This window comes from Ctenopharyngodon idella, chromosome 5 (genome assembly GCF_019924925.1).
Source record: "Ctenopharyngodon idella isolate HZGC_01 chromosome 5, HZGC01, whole genome shotgun sequence".
Lineage (NCBI taxonomy): Eukaryota > Metazoa > Chordata > Actinopteri > Cypriniformes > Xenocyprididae > Ctenopharyngodon > Ctenopharyngodon idella.
In genome coordinates this window covers 39,735,844-39,755,409 of record NC_067224.1, presented here as the reverse complement: position 1 = coordinate 39,755,409, position 19,566 = coordinate 39,735,844, and the positions used below count along the sequence as shown (strand labels likewise).

The 19,566-nt window shown below is 35.6% G+C and overlaps 1 protein-coding gene across 8 annotated transcripts in view; it reads right to left on the bottom strand.

Annotated features, from left to right (window-relative positions):
* The window catches only part of pdlim5a (PDZ and LIM domain 5a), a 64,416-nt gene that overhangs the window by 6,540 nt on the left and 38,310 nt on the right, over positions 1–19,566 (bottom strand). For 3 of the 8 annotated variants that reach the window (XM_051894008.1, XM_051894007.1, XM_051894009.1), the window contains exons 6-10: positions 14,590–14,607; positions 14,285–14,463; positions 13,530–13,569; positions 2,443–2,537; positions 1,755–1,929 (exon numbers count right to left, since the gene is read on the bottom strand). In XM_051894008.1, the coding sequence (XP_051749968.1) occupies positions 1,755–1,929; positions 2,443–2,537; positions 13,530–13,569; positions 14,285–14,463; positions 14,590–14,607 (507 nt within the window). Of the gene's footprint in view, positions 1–1,754; positions 1,930–2,442; positions 2,538–13,529; positions 13,570–14,284; positions 14,464–14,589; positions 14,608–14,706; positions 14,728–17,872; positions 17,893–19,566 lie in introns of all 8 variants that reach the window. The other 5 variants (XM_051894012.1, XM_051894011.1, XM_051894014.1 and 2 more) reach the window with 5 other exon arrangements.

The window sequence follows — 19,566 nt, the reverse complement described above, 5'->3', positions numbered from 1 at the left end:
ACACTTGGCTTGACTTGACCAAAGGAAATGTCACAATAAAGTCTGTTTTCCATTGATCAGATAGACAGGTAGTGCCACAAACAAACAGACCACAATTTAATTGCCACAATTTGGGCATAGATTACACACTTCACCTTTAATCACTAATGGCTTCAGCAAATATCTGAATCTCAGAGGTAATTTAGTGTGCAGGTGAAACAGAGAACAGTGTGTGTGTGACAGTCTGGTGTAATGCTTACTCTCATCTGGAATAAATATTCAGGGTTTAATTTGCTAAATGAAGGCTCTGTGAGAAGAGACTGATCCTAATTACTCTCTCACACACACACACACACACAGACACACAGGTAACTAAGTCTACACTTTCCCATCTCCTTTGTCACCGTGAGTGTGTGGTATCTGGTGTGTGTTACACAGGTGTGTGTTTCTTGTTGGATAAGGTGGCCGTCGTTCGCTCTGTGAAAGTAAGAGGTGAGTTTAGAGTGACTATTGTTATTAAATATCGCTCTTAAGCTAATCATCTCATTTTCAAAGTGAAAGAGCGAGACAGCAGGAGGAAAGATTGAGAAATAGAAGCTCTAGTTCTAGCGAGTCAGTTTGATTAGAGAGTCAGTCAGTCACAAAAACTATTAATCGATGAAGGAAATGAATGGGATTTAAACTTCTGAAACCGACTGTTGCTCCATTGATTTTAGTATAGAGTTACTTACAGTAGCTTGTTCCTGAGCTAACAACACAATACTTTAATAAGCACAAAAATATTTAACTCACACAAAAAACGGAAGAAATAGTCCATTTATGTTTAATATGAATGTTTTTATCAACAGACTGTTAATAAAATTAATGATATTAATATATTCTATTGACAATAATTAGACAGATATTGGAAGAAATAGTCAATTTATGTTTATATGAATTATTTTTATAAATATTTTGTAACAATTTATTTTATTAATATATTAATAATAATTATTATTATACAAATATTGGAAGAAATATTAAATTTAGGTTTATATGAATTATTTTAATAAATACTTTGTTACAACATTCATTTTATTAATTTATTAATGATAATTATATTAATATTATATTAATAATAAATATTACATTAATAAAACAATAAAGGAATTATGAGATTGCCTTCCATGAAGGATAAACAGTATGATATGGGGGTCTTTTGGATAGACATGCATCCATGATGCCTTATAATGCTGCCTACATAGACAGCTCACTATATATTAGAACAGAATCATAAAGAGCTGGAGATCTGAGGGTAAAAAGGGTAAGTGAGAGGTCATATGGAGGCTTGTGAGGAAAGTTAATCAGTATGAACATGTGTTGTGACATTTTCATTGCGAAACTCTATTAATTATATTGTGATTCCATGAATATGACATCCTGTAATACTGTGTTAGAGGTGCAGAGAAAACAAAATGTCAATGTCAGTATGTGTTCAATTAAAACTGGAATAACGCTTCTGGACTGACAACAACAATGAAGCAATAGTGGCAGTTGTTGTTAAACATGATTACAGATATCACATTCATTTTGCATTATACAGTACAGTTTTTTTTATTGTGTATATTCATTCCAAAAGCTAGAGAGTTTCCTACCTAGACAGCACTGTAGGGAATCACAGGCATAATCACAACACAAAGAGCCTTATAAGATAACTCATTTTGGACAAATTCTGACTCAGCATCTTACAAAGCAAAGCAGAAATGGACTATTTCATTGAATACTTGTTTGTATACCTGATAACCATGTCGCAGTGAGCGCACATAGGAGTGCGTGTTCCAGCAGGGATGTGTTCTGCCATCTGGACCAATGAGGCTTCGTCTTTTGGGTGTGGGCGGGGCATGGGCCGGTCCAAGGCGGGGCCCAAAGGTGTACTGTTGCTCACGACACCAAAAGTGGGAGTAATGAGACCTGCCAAAAGACACAAACACAAACACTTGCTAGAGCTTAAGCTTGTCTTAAGGTGAATCTGCTACCTAAGGCCTCCAGTTTGAAGTCTGAAGTATTACAATAAAGTATTATTACTTCACCCTAACTCTAAAACAGAAAAGTAACAGATACAAACATAGATACCAATTTGTCTTCTAGTGGAAGAATGGCAGTTAAAGTCATCATGAATTCAAAATTGACAACTCTTATTTTTTTTATGGAATATTGAAGTATTTATCATCAATGATTTATTCAAGCACAACATTATTTTTTTAAATTCCTTTCCCCCTAATAATCAGAGAAAATCATAGGTTCGGGTGAGTGGTGGATGGATGATTTATTTGTAACGGCAGATTCAGGTTACGTTAGACATCTCTATTGTATATATAGTGCAGCATTATATACAGAGTGCTTATTAGAAGAACGCTGTGGTCAGTATCTGGACAGGAGAGAGGTCGAACCTTCAGTCATGTGCTGATATTCATGGTGTCTTACCTGTTGTGTTTCTGACAGGTGTTCCTGGGGCTTTGGTCATGGTCTTAACAGGACAGGTGACATGAGCGCTGGGCTGAGAATCATCCAGCTCCTCACTGAGAGACCACAAACACACAGATAGAGAGAAAGAGACATATTTATAAGGGCAAGACAAGAAGAGTGATAGAGAAAGTCAAATTGCATACTATCTAATATTTCTTATAGAAAGTAGTATGCAGTATGTACACTGGGGGCAGTATATATATGCATGCGATTATGAATTATACTTTATGAAGCCTGTAGAAATGTGCTAGATCTTGCGTCAAATTCAAACAAAAAATGATTAGTGCAATTTTAATTTATGTCTATGCACTACGGCACGCTGTATGTCTTTAATTTAAACTACTGTTCAAAAGTGTGCTGCATTTATTTAATAAAAAATACAGTAATATTGTGAAATATTATTGCAATATAAATAACAACTTTCTATTTGAATACATTTTAAAATGTAATTTATTTCTGTGATGCAAAGCTGAATTTTCAGCATCATTACTCCAGTCTTCAGTGTCACATGATCCTTCAGAAATCATTCTAATATGATGATTTGCTGCTCAAGAAATATTTCTGAATATTGTCAATGTTGAAAACAGTTGTGCTGCTTCATATTTTTGTAAAATAAAAAAAAAATAAAAAAAACTTTTTTTTCCTGAAATACAGCACCAAAGTAATAAGAATCAATTTAAGATTTGTTGAGAATAATAAGAATTACAAAAAAGTAAAACGACTAATTAATTGTGAAGAAATTCATAATGTTTTGTTTCATAATGTATCCCACAATGCAATTGTCACCGTTGGCTGTATATAATGAAGCGCACAACAGGAATAATCCAAGGAAACAGTCTTTAATCCAAAATACACAGGAACACTTATGTAAACAGATTTGACTTAAAGGGTTAGTTCACCCAAAAATGAAAATAATGTCATTTATTACTCACCCTCATGCCGTTCCACACCCGTAAGACCTTCGTTAATCTTCGGAACACAAATTAAGATATTTCTGTTGAAATCCGATGGCTCAGTGAGGCCTGTATAGCCAGCAATGACATTTCCTCTCTCAAGATCCATAAATGTACTAAAAACATATTTAAATCAGTTCATGTGATTACAGTGGTTCAATATTAATATTATAAAGCGACAAGGATATTTTTTGTGCACCAAAAAAAAACAAAATAACGACTTATATAGTGATGGCCGATTTCAAAACACTGCATCAGGAAGCTTCGGAGCGTTATGAATCTTTTGTGTCGAATCAGCGGTTCGGAGCGCCAAAGTCACGTGATTTCAGCAGTTTGGCGGTTTGACACGCGATCTGAATCATGATTCGACACAAAAGATTCATAACGCTCCGAAGCTTAATGAAGCAGTGTTTTGAAATCGGCCATCACTATATAAGACGTTATTTTGGGTTTTTTTGCGCACTAAAAATATTCTCGTCGCTTTATAATATTAATATTAAACCACTGTACTCACATGAACTGATTTAAATATGTTTTTAGTACATTAATTGATCTTGAGAGAGGAAATGTCATTGCTGGCTATGGAGGCCTCACTGAGCCGTCGGATTTCAACAAAAATATCTTAATTTGTGTTCCGAAGATGAACGAAGGTCTTACGGGTGTGGAACGGCATGAGGGTGACATTATTTTCATTTTTGGGTGAACTAACCCTTTAACCACTATAACTTTGATGACACCGAACAATGAACTGAATAAAGACAGGACTTAAATACTAATGAGTTAATTAATTGGATGACAGGTGATCATAATCACGGGAACAAACAGGCACACACTAGGAAACTTGGTCAAACAGGCAAACCAGAACAAAGAAAAATAAATCAAAACAGAGCATACACCTTATAGCAATGCATTCAATAATGCATCCCACCATTTCCAGCATCAAATATACCAGAAGTAATATGGCAGTATGCTAGTACTCCACTGTAAACACAGCCAAAGCCACACGCAGCTCACACTCACACCAGATACAGCTCATTTCTACTGTACCTACAGTACAGACAGACATTCCATCATGACGCTCATTAAATACTCAGCAGGTCTGGCTGTGCCGTCCAACAGCTTAAATTTAGTGAGGCAGGAAGTGAATGTTGATGGACAGCGAGACAGAAGTTTGGCTCTTGGGTGGCCAACACAAACACACACATTCATACCCACACGTACTGTACCACCCCGATTCTCTGCCACACAACTGCGCTCTGTCAATCTCTCCTGCCTAATTACAAGCCCCCGGAGACAGAATGTTATGGCAACGGCAGCCATAGAAACCGAAAGGACCACCATTCAGTTGCTGGATACTGATAAAATATTCCACACAGAGACACATCCATGCAGCTTCACAAAAATGACCACACGCACAAATGGCAAAAAAGACGTTTCCACAGTTTTAAGTAATAAAACAACAGATTTAGGTTTGAAAAATTATGTCCGTTTTATGTGACTTTGTGTTTGTTTGTGGTTAGAGGATCATGTTGATGGTTAATGTGATTCTTTACACCTGTGTGAACTTGAGAACTTCATACATCCACTAAATATGCATGAAAAAATACACTGAGACTAAAAAATGTTAGTTTTTTAAAAGATCCTGCAGCATTTGGGACAAGCTGTGGAAGCTTGTTTCCGCCACTAAATAAAAAAATAAAAAAGGTAATTGCGACATTTTATCTCACAATTCAGATTTTTTTCTCAGAATTGCGAGTTTATATCTCACAATTCTGACTCTATAACATGTAATTGCGAGTTATAAAGTCAGAATTGTGTTATGAGATATAAAGTATGTCAGACAAAAAACGTCGGTCTTTTTTCCCTCACAATTGCACATTATAACACGCAATTGCAAGTTTATATCTCACAATTCTGACTTTATAATAAGCAAATCTGAGTAAAAAAGTCAGAATTTTGAGATATAAACTCGCAATTGCAAGAAAAAATGAAGAATTGTGAGATAAAAAGTCGCAATTACCTTTTTTATTTCATAGCGGAAAAAAGCTTCCATATACAAGCAGATACAGACACTTTATTTGATATTTTGTTATATTACGCAGTCACATTCAGACTTTTTTTAGTGTCAAATTATTTTTGGGTCATAAGTAGGTGATTTCATGCTTGATTGCTTACAGCACCTCTCTCCCTAGTCTGGCTCGGACACACCGTTTATTTCCTGATTTGATGAAGATAATTCAGAAATACGATATGTGCTGTGATTGGTTAGCTGGCCCAGTGTGTTGTGACTGGCACCGGGAAATGTCACACCCCTTACAATAACAGCGAGCTCTACTTAAATGTAAATATTAAATGAACCAATTAATAAAGCTACTGGCAAATGCCTATTATAAAATGCTATTTCAATCAAAATGGACAATTCTTATTTTTATGGAATATTGCAGTATTTATTATAAATGATTTATCTATACACATTTTTTTTTTAATACATTCAAATTCTTAATCTTTAATCAAAATAATGTTTCCTCCCTCTTGCAACGTCATCTCTTCACTTCTCTGATGATGTGTTTACTGGTGCGTGGGCAAGGCAACCTGTCAACCTCACATGTGATTCACATTCCACCAATAGCAAACCACAAACATCCAATCAATCCCTGATGGACAAAATCAAGTCCCGCCCTACATTTGTTCTTGTTCAAGAAGCAGTTACACTTGGATATACTTCACAATAGAAACGAAATGTACTGTAAAAAGCGCTATACAAATAAATGTGAATTGAATTGAACAATAGAGAAGAAAAGATGATCGCAACTTCCGTTTCATGCTGACTTTAAATCTAATGATATTTCAATTTGAAATTAAATTTTTAATTTAAAACACCTTGATTGATAATCCTCCATGTACAGTAAGGAATGAGAGACATCTGTAGACTAATGCTTGCACTGGTCATCAGCAGAAAAAAAGTATTAGAGGAAAAAGGAAAAGATGACTAATAGTGAGAGCAGGGTACAGCAGCACACATCAATGAATCGACTTTATTCTGTGTAGAAAACAAATTGAGGTGCACACAAACACACAGGCACGACAGAAAACAGACACATCTTCACATGTCCTGTCTCCCCAGCTATAAGACCGATCGTTACTGCTCTCAGCCAATCAGATTCATTACAGAGCAAATAATCCAATCAGACTGGAGCAGCACAGCAGGCTAATCAAATGAGAGAGGAGCAATCACAAAACACACAGGAAGTTCTCCATCACGCACATCCATGAGCAGAGGACGGGGTGAAATCTGTCATACTGTAAACCTGCACATAGTGCTTTGAGCTCATTTATCATATATACACTATACTGTTCAAAAGTCTGGGGTTAGTAGGTTTTTTTTTTATGTTTTTGAAAGAATTCTTGGTAACACTTTACAATAAGGTTCATTAGTTAACATTAGTTAAATCCATTAGTTAACATGAACTAATAATGAACAGCATTTATTAAACTAACAGTAATATTGTGAAATATTTTTACAAATTTACAATGCATTATAAACAATTTACAATGGCACTCTAAAAAGCAATTCAGGGGACCTGTTACCACAACTTAAAAAAATGCATGGTTGCAAGTTTAAAATTCAAATTTATTGTTTTAATTAAACCTTTTAAGTTGCAAACATTATTTTGTAGAGTTCTGTTGACATAATAATATTGATCATTACATCAGCTTAATATTGTCTGTAATTTAAACTCAAACTGCCTTTTTTTTTTTTTAAATGAAGTTGTAGTAACTTAATGAAATTGTTTTGATAACTCCGGAAATTAGGCAGTAGATTTCTAGCTCCCAGCATGCTTTGCATAGGACTGGATAAGGAGAATAAATGTTGAAATTAAGTTTTATTTTTTGTTTTTAGTAAAGGTAGAGACCTGTTAGTGTTTAATGCTGTTATGTTTGACATTTAAAAGAGTATCTGTAATGTTGAAGTTTTGTGGTGGTTACCATTGTGCTGTAGAGTAGATACATGAAGATAAACACTCTTGACTCTATAAACAATGACTGCGCTAATGCCAGCGACAAGTAATATCTTATGTGTTTGTTAAATATAAGTCATTAAATATAAGTTATGTTAGCATGTGCTATGATAGCTGTTGATTTGAACTGAAATAGATCAGATTAATTGGTTCCAGGGCTACAACTCTGGTAGTTGGAGTGACTTAATTATTTTTGAGTAATCAACTTAAAAATTTGTGTTTATGCTACAAATTATTAAGTTCCTCTAACTCAATGTCATAACTCACTCTAACTCTAACTCACTCATAATTTTGTCATAACTCAAAAAAACTGATGCAAACTGTTGCGTTTAATTTTTTTTTTGTTGAGCAAACACTTTATTTTTTAGAGTGTATTTTAAGAAGGATAGTTCTGGTCCTTGATTCTGATTGGTTGAGCCGACTTCGAAGCCGTTGTAAATTACTCCTCATAAATTGACCTCATTACATCAGTATTACTGCGCCACTGCGTCTGTGTGTTAAAATAAATATTAAAATAGATATTTTTATGAACTAACCATTTTATAAAAGCAATAAGCCCCATGAAGTCATGGTTTTAAGGGGTTTTAGGCACTCCGCTCCATGTCGGTTTCTTGGGTCTTATTGCTTTTATTCCTGTGATGCAAATCTGAATTTTCAGCATCATTACTCCAGTCTTCAGTGTCACATGATCCTTCAGAAATCATTCTAATAAGCTGATTTGCTGCTCAAGAAACATTTCTAACTATTATCAATGTTGAAAACACAGCTGTGCTGCTTCATATTAACTGCTTGATTGTGCTGCTTAATATTATAACCTACATATATAACCTACATTAATAAATGGAGTTTACTTTCTGCATGTATTTAATATGTAACTACAAAATGTTTTTGCATTACAACTTTTCTGAAATGTTATGCTTCAATATGCAAATGAGGCATTATCTAATTCAATATGCACTAATTTTCATACATTTCCAGAAAAGAAATTTGAACATTGGATATAGCCAGGTTCAAAATTCTTGTTTCATTTTGTTGGCATATTAGGTTTTTACAGAGGGGATTTTGGAGATCTCTTTTAGTCATATACATGTTGAATTATATAAATCATGCAAATGATATATAAACAAACCCTTTGTAAAAAAAAAAAAAAAAAAAAAAAAAAACCCTTCAAATATAGAAAGGAGTAAAACTGTACAAGTAAGTGCTGCTGAAGTAGTCGAGGAGAAAAAACTCTTTGAGAAAACAGCCTTTAAATATATGTTTTAGAAATAAAATCTACAGACATTTTGGATGCTTTCTTTACACTAGTCTGAAATAATAGGCAAGTTATGAAAGCAAAATTACTCAAAATCTCGAAATTGACCTGTCTGTCGATGGCCCGGGTGTCAGGGGTAATGTAACATATATTTTGTCATCATCTCTCACCAGTGAAGCCTGTGAAGATCACATATTATCTGCTGAGAAGAATCACTGCCCTCTAGTGGCGACACATGAGAACTGCAGCAGCTAAATCATTCGTCGAGCGGAAACTGACCATTTTATATATAATTAAAACATATTCTGGGCTTTACTGTGCACAATTAATCTTTCTTCAAAGTCGTGTAAATGGGAGAAATACAATAACCAATAATATCATATAATTTCTCATCAAATATGTTGCTTCACAACATTACCAAAGTTAAATGTGTGAATGCTGTTTGCCTAGAACTGTGAATAAATGAAAAATATTCATAGAGTTGTTCCACATTTTTATGACCCATTTGGACACTCAGAAGTCATCATATCAAGCATTACTGGATCTCTGTACTGTATTAATTTAAAAGACCCACTTGTGACCTGAAAGATTGAGACAGTTTGCGGATTTGGCTAACTTGTCCATTACTGCCATTGCTTATGTAACTGCTCAGTTTAATATAATTAACAATATCAATATCATCTGCTGTGCTGCTGTGCTCAAATAAAACAATGACCTTTACTCATGGATCTTACAGTGAACTGACTGGGACTGAATGTCATTGGACATGATGTCTTAATAGTGCCGTAGCTGAAGTAAGACCAAACAGAGGGACAAACAGAAAGAAATACTGAGACAAAGAAGGAGAATATACACGGCAGAAAATACAGGCCACTTTATTCTAATGTTGCTGTATAAGGAAAACTCATTGAGGAAGGAATTCAATGACAAATTAAAATAAATTGTACATTTTCAAGCATAAAATAAAATTCAGCAGTATTTAAAGGGGACCCATTATGCCCCTTTTTACAAGATGTAATATAAGTCTCAGGTGTCCCCAGAATGTGTCTGTGAAGTTTCAGCTCAAAATACCCCACAGATCATTTATTATACCATGTTGTAAATGCACATTTTTGAGTGGAAGCAAAAATGCATGTATCTCTAAATGCAAATGAGCTGCTGCTCCCCGCCCCCTTTCCAGAATAGAGTGGTGCAGGAATGACGTCAGAACCCAGAAGACTAATTCGCTGCTGGTTCCTTTGAGATTCTCCTATGGGGTTTTATACAAAAACAAAATGTCAAAGTATCATCAAGTTATGTTTACCACAGACCTTAATTTACTCATAAATTGGAAAAACTCCATAAAACCGCATAGGAAAATCTCAAAGGAACCAGCAGCAAATTAGTCTTCCGGGTTCTGATGTCATACCTGCACCACTCGACAGTGTTGTGCCTTTACAGCACCTCAGATACTCTGCCAAAAACTAACAAAACATCTGTTTGGTTTTGATTATATTCTCACGCTCGTGACATTGCAGTTTTTCGTCATCATGAAAGTTTATTATTTGCACGCGTTTTAAAGCCATGTCAATTTAAACTTCTGATATATGGTTTTCTGAGCGTGTGAAAAAGTGTAATATACAGTACCTACTGCTATATATACTGTTAATATAAATCAAACAACAAAAGAAAAACAGAAAATCACTCACTGCTCTTGACTGAATAACTTTAGTAGCTTTAATAAGAATACATTTCTTACTTGAATGCTGCTGTTAAATTCTCTGGCGAAAAGATAAACATGGTGGACTGTGTACAGCTCACTCAGGGCGGGGTCTATGCTAATAGGGCAGATTCCGTCACCAGTCGTAGGCGGGGCCTGTGCAATATGATGTCACATTGGAGCACATTCCTGAACAGCTCATTTTGAGACACTGTTTCAGATTTATGGGGAAAATAAAAAATGGGCTGTATGGATTTTTATCAGAATAGGGTGGTTGTGTACACACTGTGGACACATAATTATGTTAAAAACCAATATAAAAGTGAATTTTGCATAATAGGTCCCCTTTAAAGAATGTTCTGGGTCTAAAACTTAGTAAAAAGCATCTGTGACAAGCTTAACAGAACATTTTTATTTTATTTTCTAAAAAATAAATTATTTTTACAGTAATGCACTTCCAATAGAAGTCAATAGGGCAGCAAATAAATATTAAAATAAACAGAATTTTGAAAATATAACAATACTGCGTAAACATGCTAACATGGAAGTAGTGCCATAAAATTGCATTTAAACCTTGTGTCATGAGCATGCAATTAACTAGATACATTCCGTTAAGAAGAAGAATCATTTTAACCAAAATAATAAAGCAATAATAAAGAACTTAAACTATTAAGCCTTTTCACAAAAAAATATGAGCTGCACATTTCACCGTAGAACGTCTCCATAAGTGCATTCCTGTAAATGCTGAGTTTAACTAACAGATGAGGTGAAATTATTTTCAGTGTTAATCGACAGATGCTGTATATGGAGTTGAACTAGTTTGGAGCCCAAAACATTCCTTCATATAGGAACCAAAAGCTGAAACATCACAGAAACTGATCCAAGCCACACGTGTAATACAATACTACAGCGCAACTAATAAACTTCAGAAATAAAAATCACTTAATCCACAAGAACAGAGTTGGAGATGCATGTTGAATCTTCACACGCTGCCTGTTTTAAAGTTTTTCTGATAAAACTTCAGTCACAGTCTCTCTTCAGATTACAACACAGAAACATCCCACACAGACCCTCTCTCTCTCTCTCACACACACACACACACACACACACGCACACGCACGTTTGTTTTTGTGAATTGTGGGAACATTCCATAGGCGTAATGGTTTTTATACTGTACAAACCGTATTTTCTATCCCCCTACACTACCCCTAAACCTACCCATCACAGGAAACTGTGCACATTTTTACTTTCTCAAAAAAACTCATTCTGTATGATTTATAAGCCTTTTGAAAAATGGGGACATAGGGTAATGTCCTCATAAGTCACCCTCTCCTTGTAATACCTATGTCATACCTATGTCATTATACAAATTTGTGTCCTGATATGTCACAAAAACACGCACACACTCTCACACACACACTCTCACACACTCTTATACACACATCTACACCAGGCTGAGGACGTTAAGGGTTCGGGCAGACACTCCATGGTGCCAGTCTCTGAGATTATGATATCTGGGTCCAATCTTAGGATTAATCTTCACAACCCTGTTCACAGGGAATGAACAAGAGAGAGAAAAAAAGAAACAGGAAGACAGTATGAAAAGCTGTAGAAGAGGATGTCAACAGATCTGTCACACAGATAATCCATGCAGACAAAAAACGCCACTGCACACACATTAAAGTCAACACTAAATCAAAATTGACAATTACTAATTTTTTTATGGAATATTACAGTATTTATTATCAATTATTTATCTTTGCTCATCATTTTTTTAATAACTTTTGTTCCCTTAATAATCTTGAATCAAAATATCTTTCCCTCCCTCTTGCAGCATCATCTCTTCTCTTCTCTGATGACGTGTTTACTGGCGTGAGGGCGGGGCAGCCTGTCACTCACATGAGATCCACCAATAGCAAACCACAACCATCCAATCAATTCCCCATGGACAAAATCAAGTCCCGCCCTACATTTGTTCTTGTTTGAGAAGCCGTTTTACTCATATATACGTCACAATAGGGAAGAAAAGACTATCGCAACATTTACTTAAAATAGTTATATACTTAAATACTTAAAATAGCATTTTAAAGAAATAAATCAGATGTTGCAAATAAAAAAAAATATCTTACCCTGATCAGAGAAACAAAATAAAATAAAATTGTCCTACTCTGACTGAGTTCAGATTCAGTGCCAGTGATTTTAGCTGACATGAACGGGAATGCTAGCTGATAGCTTTCTGTCCAGGTAATACTGACGACTAGGTTTTGAACAGTTTATCTGTCTCTTTGTTTATATTCAATCTAAATAGCACAATGATAAAGAAAAGACAGGGTGTATTACAGCCACATCAAAAATTCACCATGGCTTTCACCAAAGTATTACATTTTGGTGGAAACTAAACAACACTTACTACAGTTATTGTTAATACATTTACACAAAATGCTATTTTTTTTAGTGGTGTTTGTAAAGGGGTGCTTCACTATTGCTCATATTTAGGGTTAGTGATTTGAACAAACAAATCTATGTGTAATTTTGCACTGGCAACAATAACTGTAGAAAATATGGTGTTTTGGTGGAAATTATGGTGACCGTGGTGCATTTTCTTGAGGAAGCAAAGCCATGAAACCCCAAAAAACAAGACAAGTTATTACACGACAACTTCAACGGCAAACCAACCACAATATCACACGCTCGCAATCCACACTCCTCATTCTGAATGCTGCATGACAGCATGAAACAGACTTAAAAAGATTTATTTATTTACCGTAGGTAAGATGCACAACAACTCTCAATATCACTTACACATGGAAGAGCAAAAAATGCCATGCCAGTTTTTCAATTTTTCTAAAGGTCCTTTCAGTGTTGAGAAATAAAGGAAAACACTATTTTGTGGAAAGTGTGAGTGATCTGCACATGCTGGTTAACTGGAGCCAGAGCTTTAACACAAACACCAGAAAATAACAGGCCGGAGAACGCCAAAATCACATCGGTTAATAACAGCACACAAACAGTACAGCAACCCTAAACAAATCAACATCACAGTAATGAAAAAACACACCGACAGCATAAAACACGAGCAAACAAACACACCAAAACCACTGACAGGAAGAGGAACTTACTTTGTTGTCTTCTTTGCTGATTCAGCCTCCTGTGACTGATCTGATACAGAGAAACATGAAGGAAAACATTTATTATGACACACTTTCATGTGATAGATAGAGGTGTAATGAAAGTAAAGACACATTCACCTTCTCTTCCTCCTGTTTCTCTCGCTCTGAACTTCAATTTAAAACATCAAAGTTTCTATTTTATTTTAATCTCAAAATCAGCATTGAAGGTTTTGCACACAATGGGTCTCATTCATGAAACATGAGCAGAACAAATGTCTGTGTAAATGTTTTGTAAAACCACTGTTATGCAAACTGTTGCCTTGAATTAAATGTGACATTTTATCTAAGGATGTTTTTATAATCACAGAAATACTTTCTGCTTGTGTTTTATGAATAAGGCCCAAAATTTATATAATGCTTCGATATCAGTGCCAGAAAAAAATAGTTTTATTAATTTAAGCTTCCCTGGGAGTTGATTTTCAGATATATTTAAACACTGAAGGCATATTTTTTCTAACCATATAAAGCATAAAAGTGTGTTGCTCTTTTATATCAAACATTTGAATTCAATAAATACATTACCAAATTTTAAATATTCAGTATCTAAATAATTAAAATAAATAAGTGGACTTAGAAATAAAAGGAATAAATCAGATGTTGCAAATAAAAAACAAAGGATTATTTAGTCTCTTTCCCTGATCAACCAATATAAAACAAAGGGAACAATACAATAAAATAAAATAAAATACAATACAATCTCTCACCGAGTTCAGATTCAGTGCCAGTGATTTGGGCTAGGATACGGAATGAGCGGGACTGTGAAGTCCCTGTCCGTGGGCGCCAGTCCTCTGTGTCCTGCATGATGCGTTTCCTGCTGGCATCACCGTGAGTTGGGACGTGGTAAAACTCAATGTCTGTCTCTGTGATAGGCTTACGAGGAAGTCTACACATACACACACAGACACAGAGAGAGAGATACTGTCAGTCTCGTATACCGCACATCTATGCACATCAAATTCACAAATTAAGCATTGGAGAAAAAAGGACGTTGCTGCTTTTCCCAGTTTACCTGTTAACTGGAGGTTTTCTGAAGGAGGAAGGAGGCATAAGAAAAGGAATGAGAAAGTTAAAACATAGTAATCATTCTCTATCAGCGGAGTTTTACACACATTACAGATGTACTCACTTAGACACAGCTGGAGGACCACTATGAAGAATAAAATCAAATATTGTCATTACATAACGGAGAGCTTTTGTAGGCATTGACTTCAAATATTCAAAAATGTACCATGATAACCATAGTTTCTGCCAAAATACTGCTAAAAAACTGTTTTTGTCACTAGGCTACTGTGAAATCATAATTATTAGTCTTAAAAAAGTAACAATTTTCCTGTAATTATTAATATCAAGTACATTTACACAGCTTTACTATAGTGTAACTGAACTCTATAGTTGAAGAAATGAAAGTTAGAAATGCTAGACCAGCAGATGGCGCTACTGCACATGGAATAAAACACGTGCAACGGGCTCATAATTAACAGAGTATTAAAATGAAACTTCAGCGATTGTCCTGTAACTTTTACAAGTAACTATGGTATTTTGGCCAACTGTATGGTTATCACAGGTAATCTTTGTAATGTAACTTAATTTTTTAAAAAGCACTCATTTAGTTAAAAGCTTATTTTAAGTTTCTGAGATGTTGAATCTGGTAAATAGATCATTTTAAATGGAATGATGAGTTTTTTTAGTTTTAAAATCTTCCAAGAAAATGAAACAACTCAATGAAAGTTAGAAATGCACTAGACCAGTAGATGGCACTTATGCACATGGAATGAAACACATGCAACAGGCTTATAATTAATAGTCTTAAAAATAAACTTTTGCAATTTTCCTGTAATTTTTTATATCAAGTACATTTCTACAGTTTTACTGTAGTGTAACTGTTGTAACTATGGTATTTTGACCTGTGTAAGGTAACTTCTGAAAAACTGAATCAAGTGAATACGTCATCTTAAACAGAAACATGAGCTTTTGAGGTCTGAAATCCTCAAAGGAAATGAAAACTTTGGCTGTGTGTCCGAAATCGCCCCGTAAACACTATAGCTATTTGTAGTGGTGTCCAAAACCATAATGGACGTTATCGTGTGCACTCATTCAATCCCACAATGCACTGCAATAACGAGTGTACAACCAAAGCTATTTGAAGGCAAGCCTGAAAGGTTGGCAAAAAAAAAAGCATAACGCCTGCTAACACTGTTGTATGCAGGGAAGGAGACAAGAGGCCGTTTTTTTTTTTAAATGGATGTCAATGGAGGAGAGGCTTCACTACGCTGAATAAACTGCTGTTGTGGGAAAATGGCTTATCATTTAAAGAATCGACAGCCCATCGGCTAATCTTCAACATGTTTGCTCTTGCACATTCATTTTGGATTGATTCTCATTCATTTCTACGGTATCCGCAAACAGTGATTGACTGTCACACAACTCTCAACGAAATTCAATGGCGTCAAGGGTGTAATGTGATTGGTTATCAAAAGGCACATGTTAAGCTTTCTGCAATGGTAGAGCCACGGACCCTCGTATCTCTGAATAATAATACTGGTACAACTGTTGTACATGTACGCTCAACGGCTAGAAAATACCCATAATGCACTGTGAGAGTCGCACGCCGAATGAATTCCTGTGTCTGGTGTTGCCAAGTCCGCGGTTCTGCGGAATTGGGCTACTTTAACATTGTTGCCACGGGTTGTTTTTCATGTCCGTGGGTTGAAGCGACTCCAATAATGTGATATTTAGCCCCTGGAATGCTAATTTTACTAGGGGAACCCCGCCAAAAAAGATTTTACCCTGAGGGACGCGGTTTTTACCGGGGGACCCCCCTGAAACATGACTGGGCTAGTTTTGAGTAGCAATTGGGTGGGTTTTGTTGTGAAAACCTGGCAACCCTGCCTGTGTCTGACCAGAAGATGGCTGAATCATCAATCCATCCATTTTACAAACCGCTGGTCCAATGTGGCTACAGCGTAATATACAGGTATAAATTCCTTTTTAATTGATTATTAAATTGTTTAATTAAGGTTTATACATAGCTTCCATGACAGAGTTGAAGATAAATCTTTTCATTACTACTGGAGCTTCTAGTTTGCTAAGTTTCAAATGATTATTAAACGGCAAGAACAAACTATGCAGAAGCGGCAGCTCTTCCGGCACACTCAGTGTCTGAATTCACTCACTCCTTCAAGTGAACTATATTAGTGGAGTAATGTAGGGAACATTGAATGAGGGTATGGGGGGGCGATTTCAGACACAGCCTTTGTAGTTGAGGAAATGAAAGTTTAAAATTCATGAGACCAGAAGATGGCGCTGCTGCACATGGAATAAAAGACATGCAACAGGTTTATGAAGCCTGATCTCATCAGGACTCAGTGGGACATCTGAAATCTACAAGCTTCGTCAATCCAATCTCTCAAAAAACATTTTTACATTCGGTATGTACTGATCGTGCCAAAGCCCGTCTGTACTCACACGTACAACATTCATAAGCTGTCAATAAATCATCGCTGTCAGGCTGTGAGTGAACGGTCCGTGTGTGTGAAGAGTGTTGGCAGGGCTCATTTGCTCACTCAGTGTGTTTGACAAACTGATATGTATGTGTGAATAAACCTGACGACCACCACTGCGATAAAACACGTCAGAGTCGGAACATGACATACATATCAAACTCACGTCAACAAGCTCATGCATTGCAAACAGAAGAACAATGAACCACAAACCCAGCTTTGCTTTGCTTGAGTGCGCTCTGCTTTAAAAGTACTTGTTGCATAATCAGCGATACTACATTAATAATAAAAAAGTACTAATATTACCATGTTTTTTCATCTTTGATAGTACTATCTGGTACATGAATGTGCTGGTCATTCATTATTACCATTTTTTTTTTTTGGACATGGTACCATCATGATACTGCAATGGCTTTCTTTACCATGTAAATACCATGAATATGGTAATCATTTAGTGCTACCAAACACATCAAAATACCATTGTATTACCATCTGATACATCACTTTGTTAACATATGCCACAGTCAGTTTTTTGTAAGGGATTATGTAAAACATTAATTATTTGCTTAGTGACTTTGATTTATATTTTTGTTTAATCGTCTGTCATGTGAAAATAATAAGACTTAGTGTTTCATTAATTTAAATAAAAGTAAAGTACTGCCATTGTAAAAATTAGATTAGTGGATTCTCTGAAAAAACAAAAAGCAAAACAAAACTGTTAGGCACTACACACACACACACACACACACACACACACAAACACAATGAAAGGAGCATCCATATGGTACTGACTTTGTGGCTGGAGTCACCTGCTGAAAAGCACATAGAGGAGAAAATAATCATTAAACACACAATCATCACTGGCTCGATATACACAACACTGATTCCTAAACCCCTCTGAGACAGACCAACAGCTGAAGACACATAGGCTACACACACAATATATATTATTTAAATCAATAAAACGTGAGAAACCTCACAACCATAGCTTTTTAATAAATCCAATCAAACTCACTAACGTCTCCCCAATTTCATTTGTGTAACACCGTGTATGTCCTAACAAGAAGATTTTGACAAACAGTTTGTCCGTCCACACCAGACGCAACAATGAGGTGCGATAAAGTCAATCAAAAATCACAGCCAATCAGAAGAGCGAGTGGGCGGGCTCTCTCTGCAAACTCAACAAGTACATAACCAAATTCATGAATATTACACCATTTTAACATTATTGAAAATACATACTGAGTTACTGAAACAATCTTTGTCATAGCATACATTTGTCTGTTCACAATAAGTTGACAGTTTGAACGTTCTTGTTTCCTTTTAATTTTTTTTTTTAAGATCTGAGGTGAATTGTTGCTTTCAGTACGGCTATAAAAGACACACAAAATGATATTCAAAATCACATTACACTCTTTTAACATTAAATATACCACATAAACATTACCTAAGATTACAATTGCCATACTTTGTGTTGTTGTTCCAGCCACGACGTCGCAGAAAAATAGGAACCGTTACCATTTTTTAAAATAGAATTGTTGCGTTTTGCCATAGCGGCTGGTTAGGACCAAGCGGCAACCTCCCCCAGTTTCTCTTGAAGCCAATACGGAAGTGATTTAAACTGCAATTCTTCAACTGGCCACTAGAGACAGGCTTCAAAAGAAAGCAGAATCTCATTGACCCCCATGTTAAAATGGCCAACTTTACAGCAGAAAAAACATGTTTACAGCTGGTACAAATTGTGGTTTTGGTCTATACTGCTAATTTTACCCTTCATGAGAACTCTGAGGGAGGTGAACCTTTTTATAACTCATCCGTTTAAATTATATTAAGCCTTAAAGTTCTGCATAATTAAGGGCGTGGCCACATGAGTGACAGGTGAATTGCACTGCTGTCTGTGAGCAGTCACCTCAGCTAATTCAAGCCGCTGAACTTGGCATCTCTGCCCTGTTTGTGCTTTTTTCCAGGATTATTTTATACAATTATAAAATAATATGGCTTGCTGCGTTAATGGTCGAGACTCGAGACAGATGTGCGTCTGTGTCTCTGCACGCATGCCGAAGATAAACAGAACACACATTGTTGGGTCTTGGCATTGGCTAAAAGTTTTGTTTGTGAGATTTACTACAATGACAATGGCGGGAGGATATAAAATTTTGACAGCACTGCTTGGATATTATAACTAAAACTGCTGCATTTTGAAAAATTATACTTTGGACACGGGCTCATTTGTTTGTGACAAATATACGATCATATACAGTTTTACAACATAAACGCTGCTCAGGTTGCATAATTTCTTGAAAAATGATGATGGAGAGCAGATCATTCAGAAGAAATGTGATGCAAACAATGGATAATATATCAATATTTCAGATATTCAAATATTTTTTTTATATAGACACTCATGGACATTTTATCCAAGTGCCACGGATTAGATTCATCTCGCAATCGCTATTTCATTATAAAGGTATGGAGTCCTGTTTTGA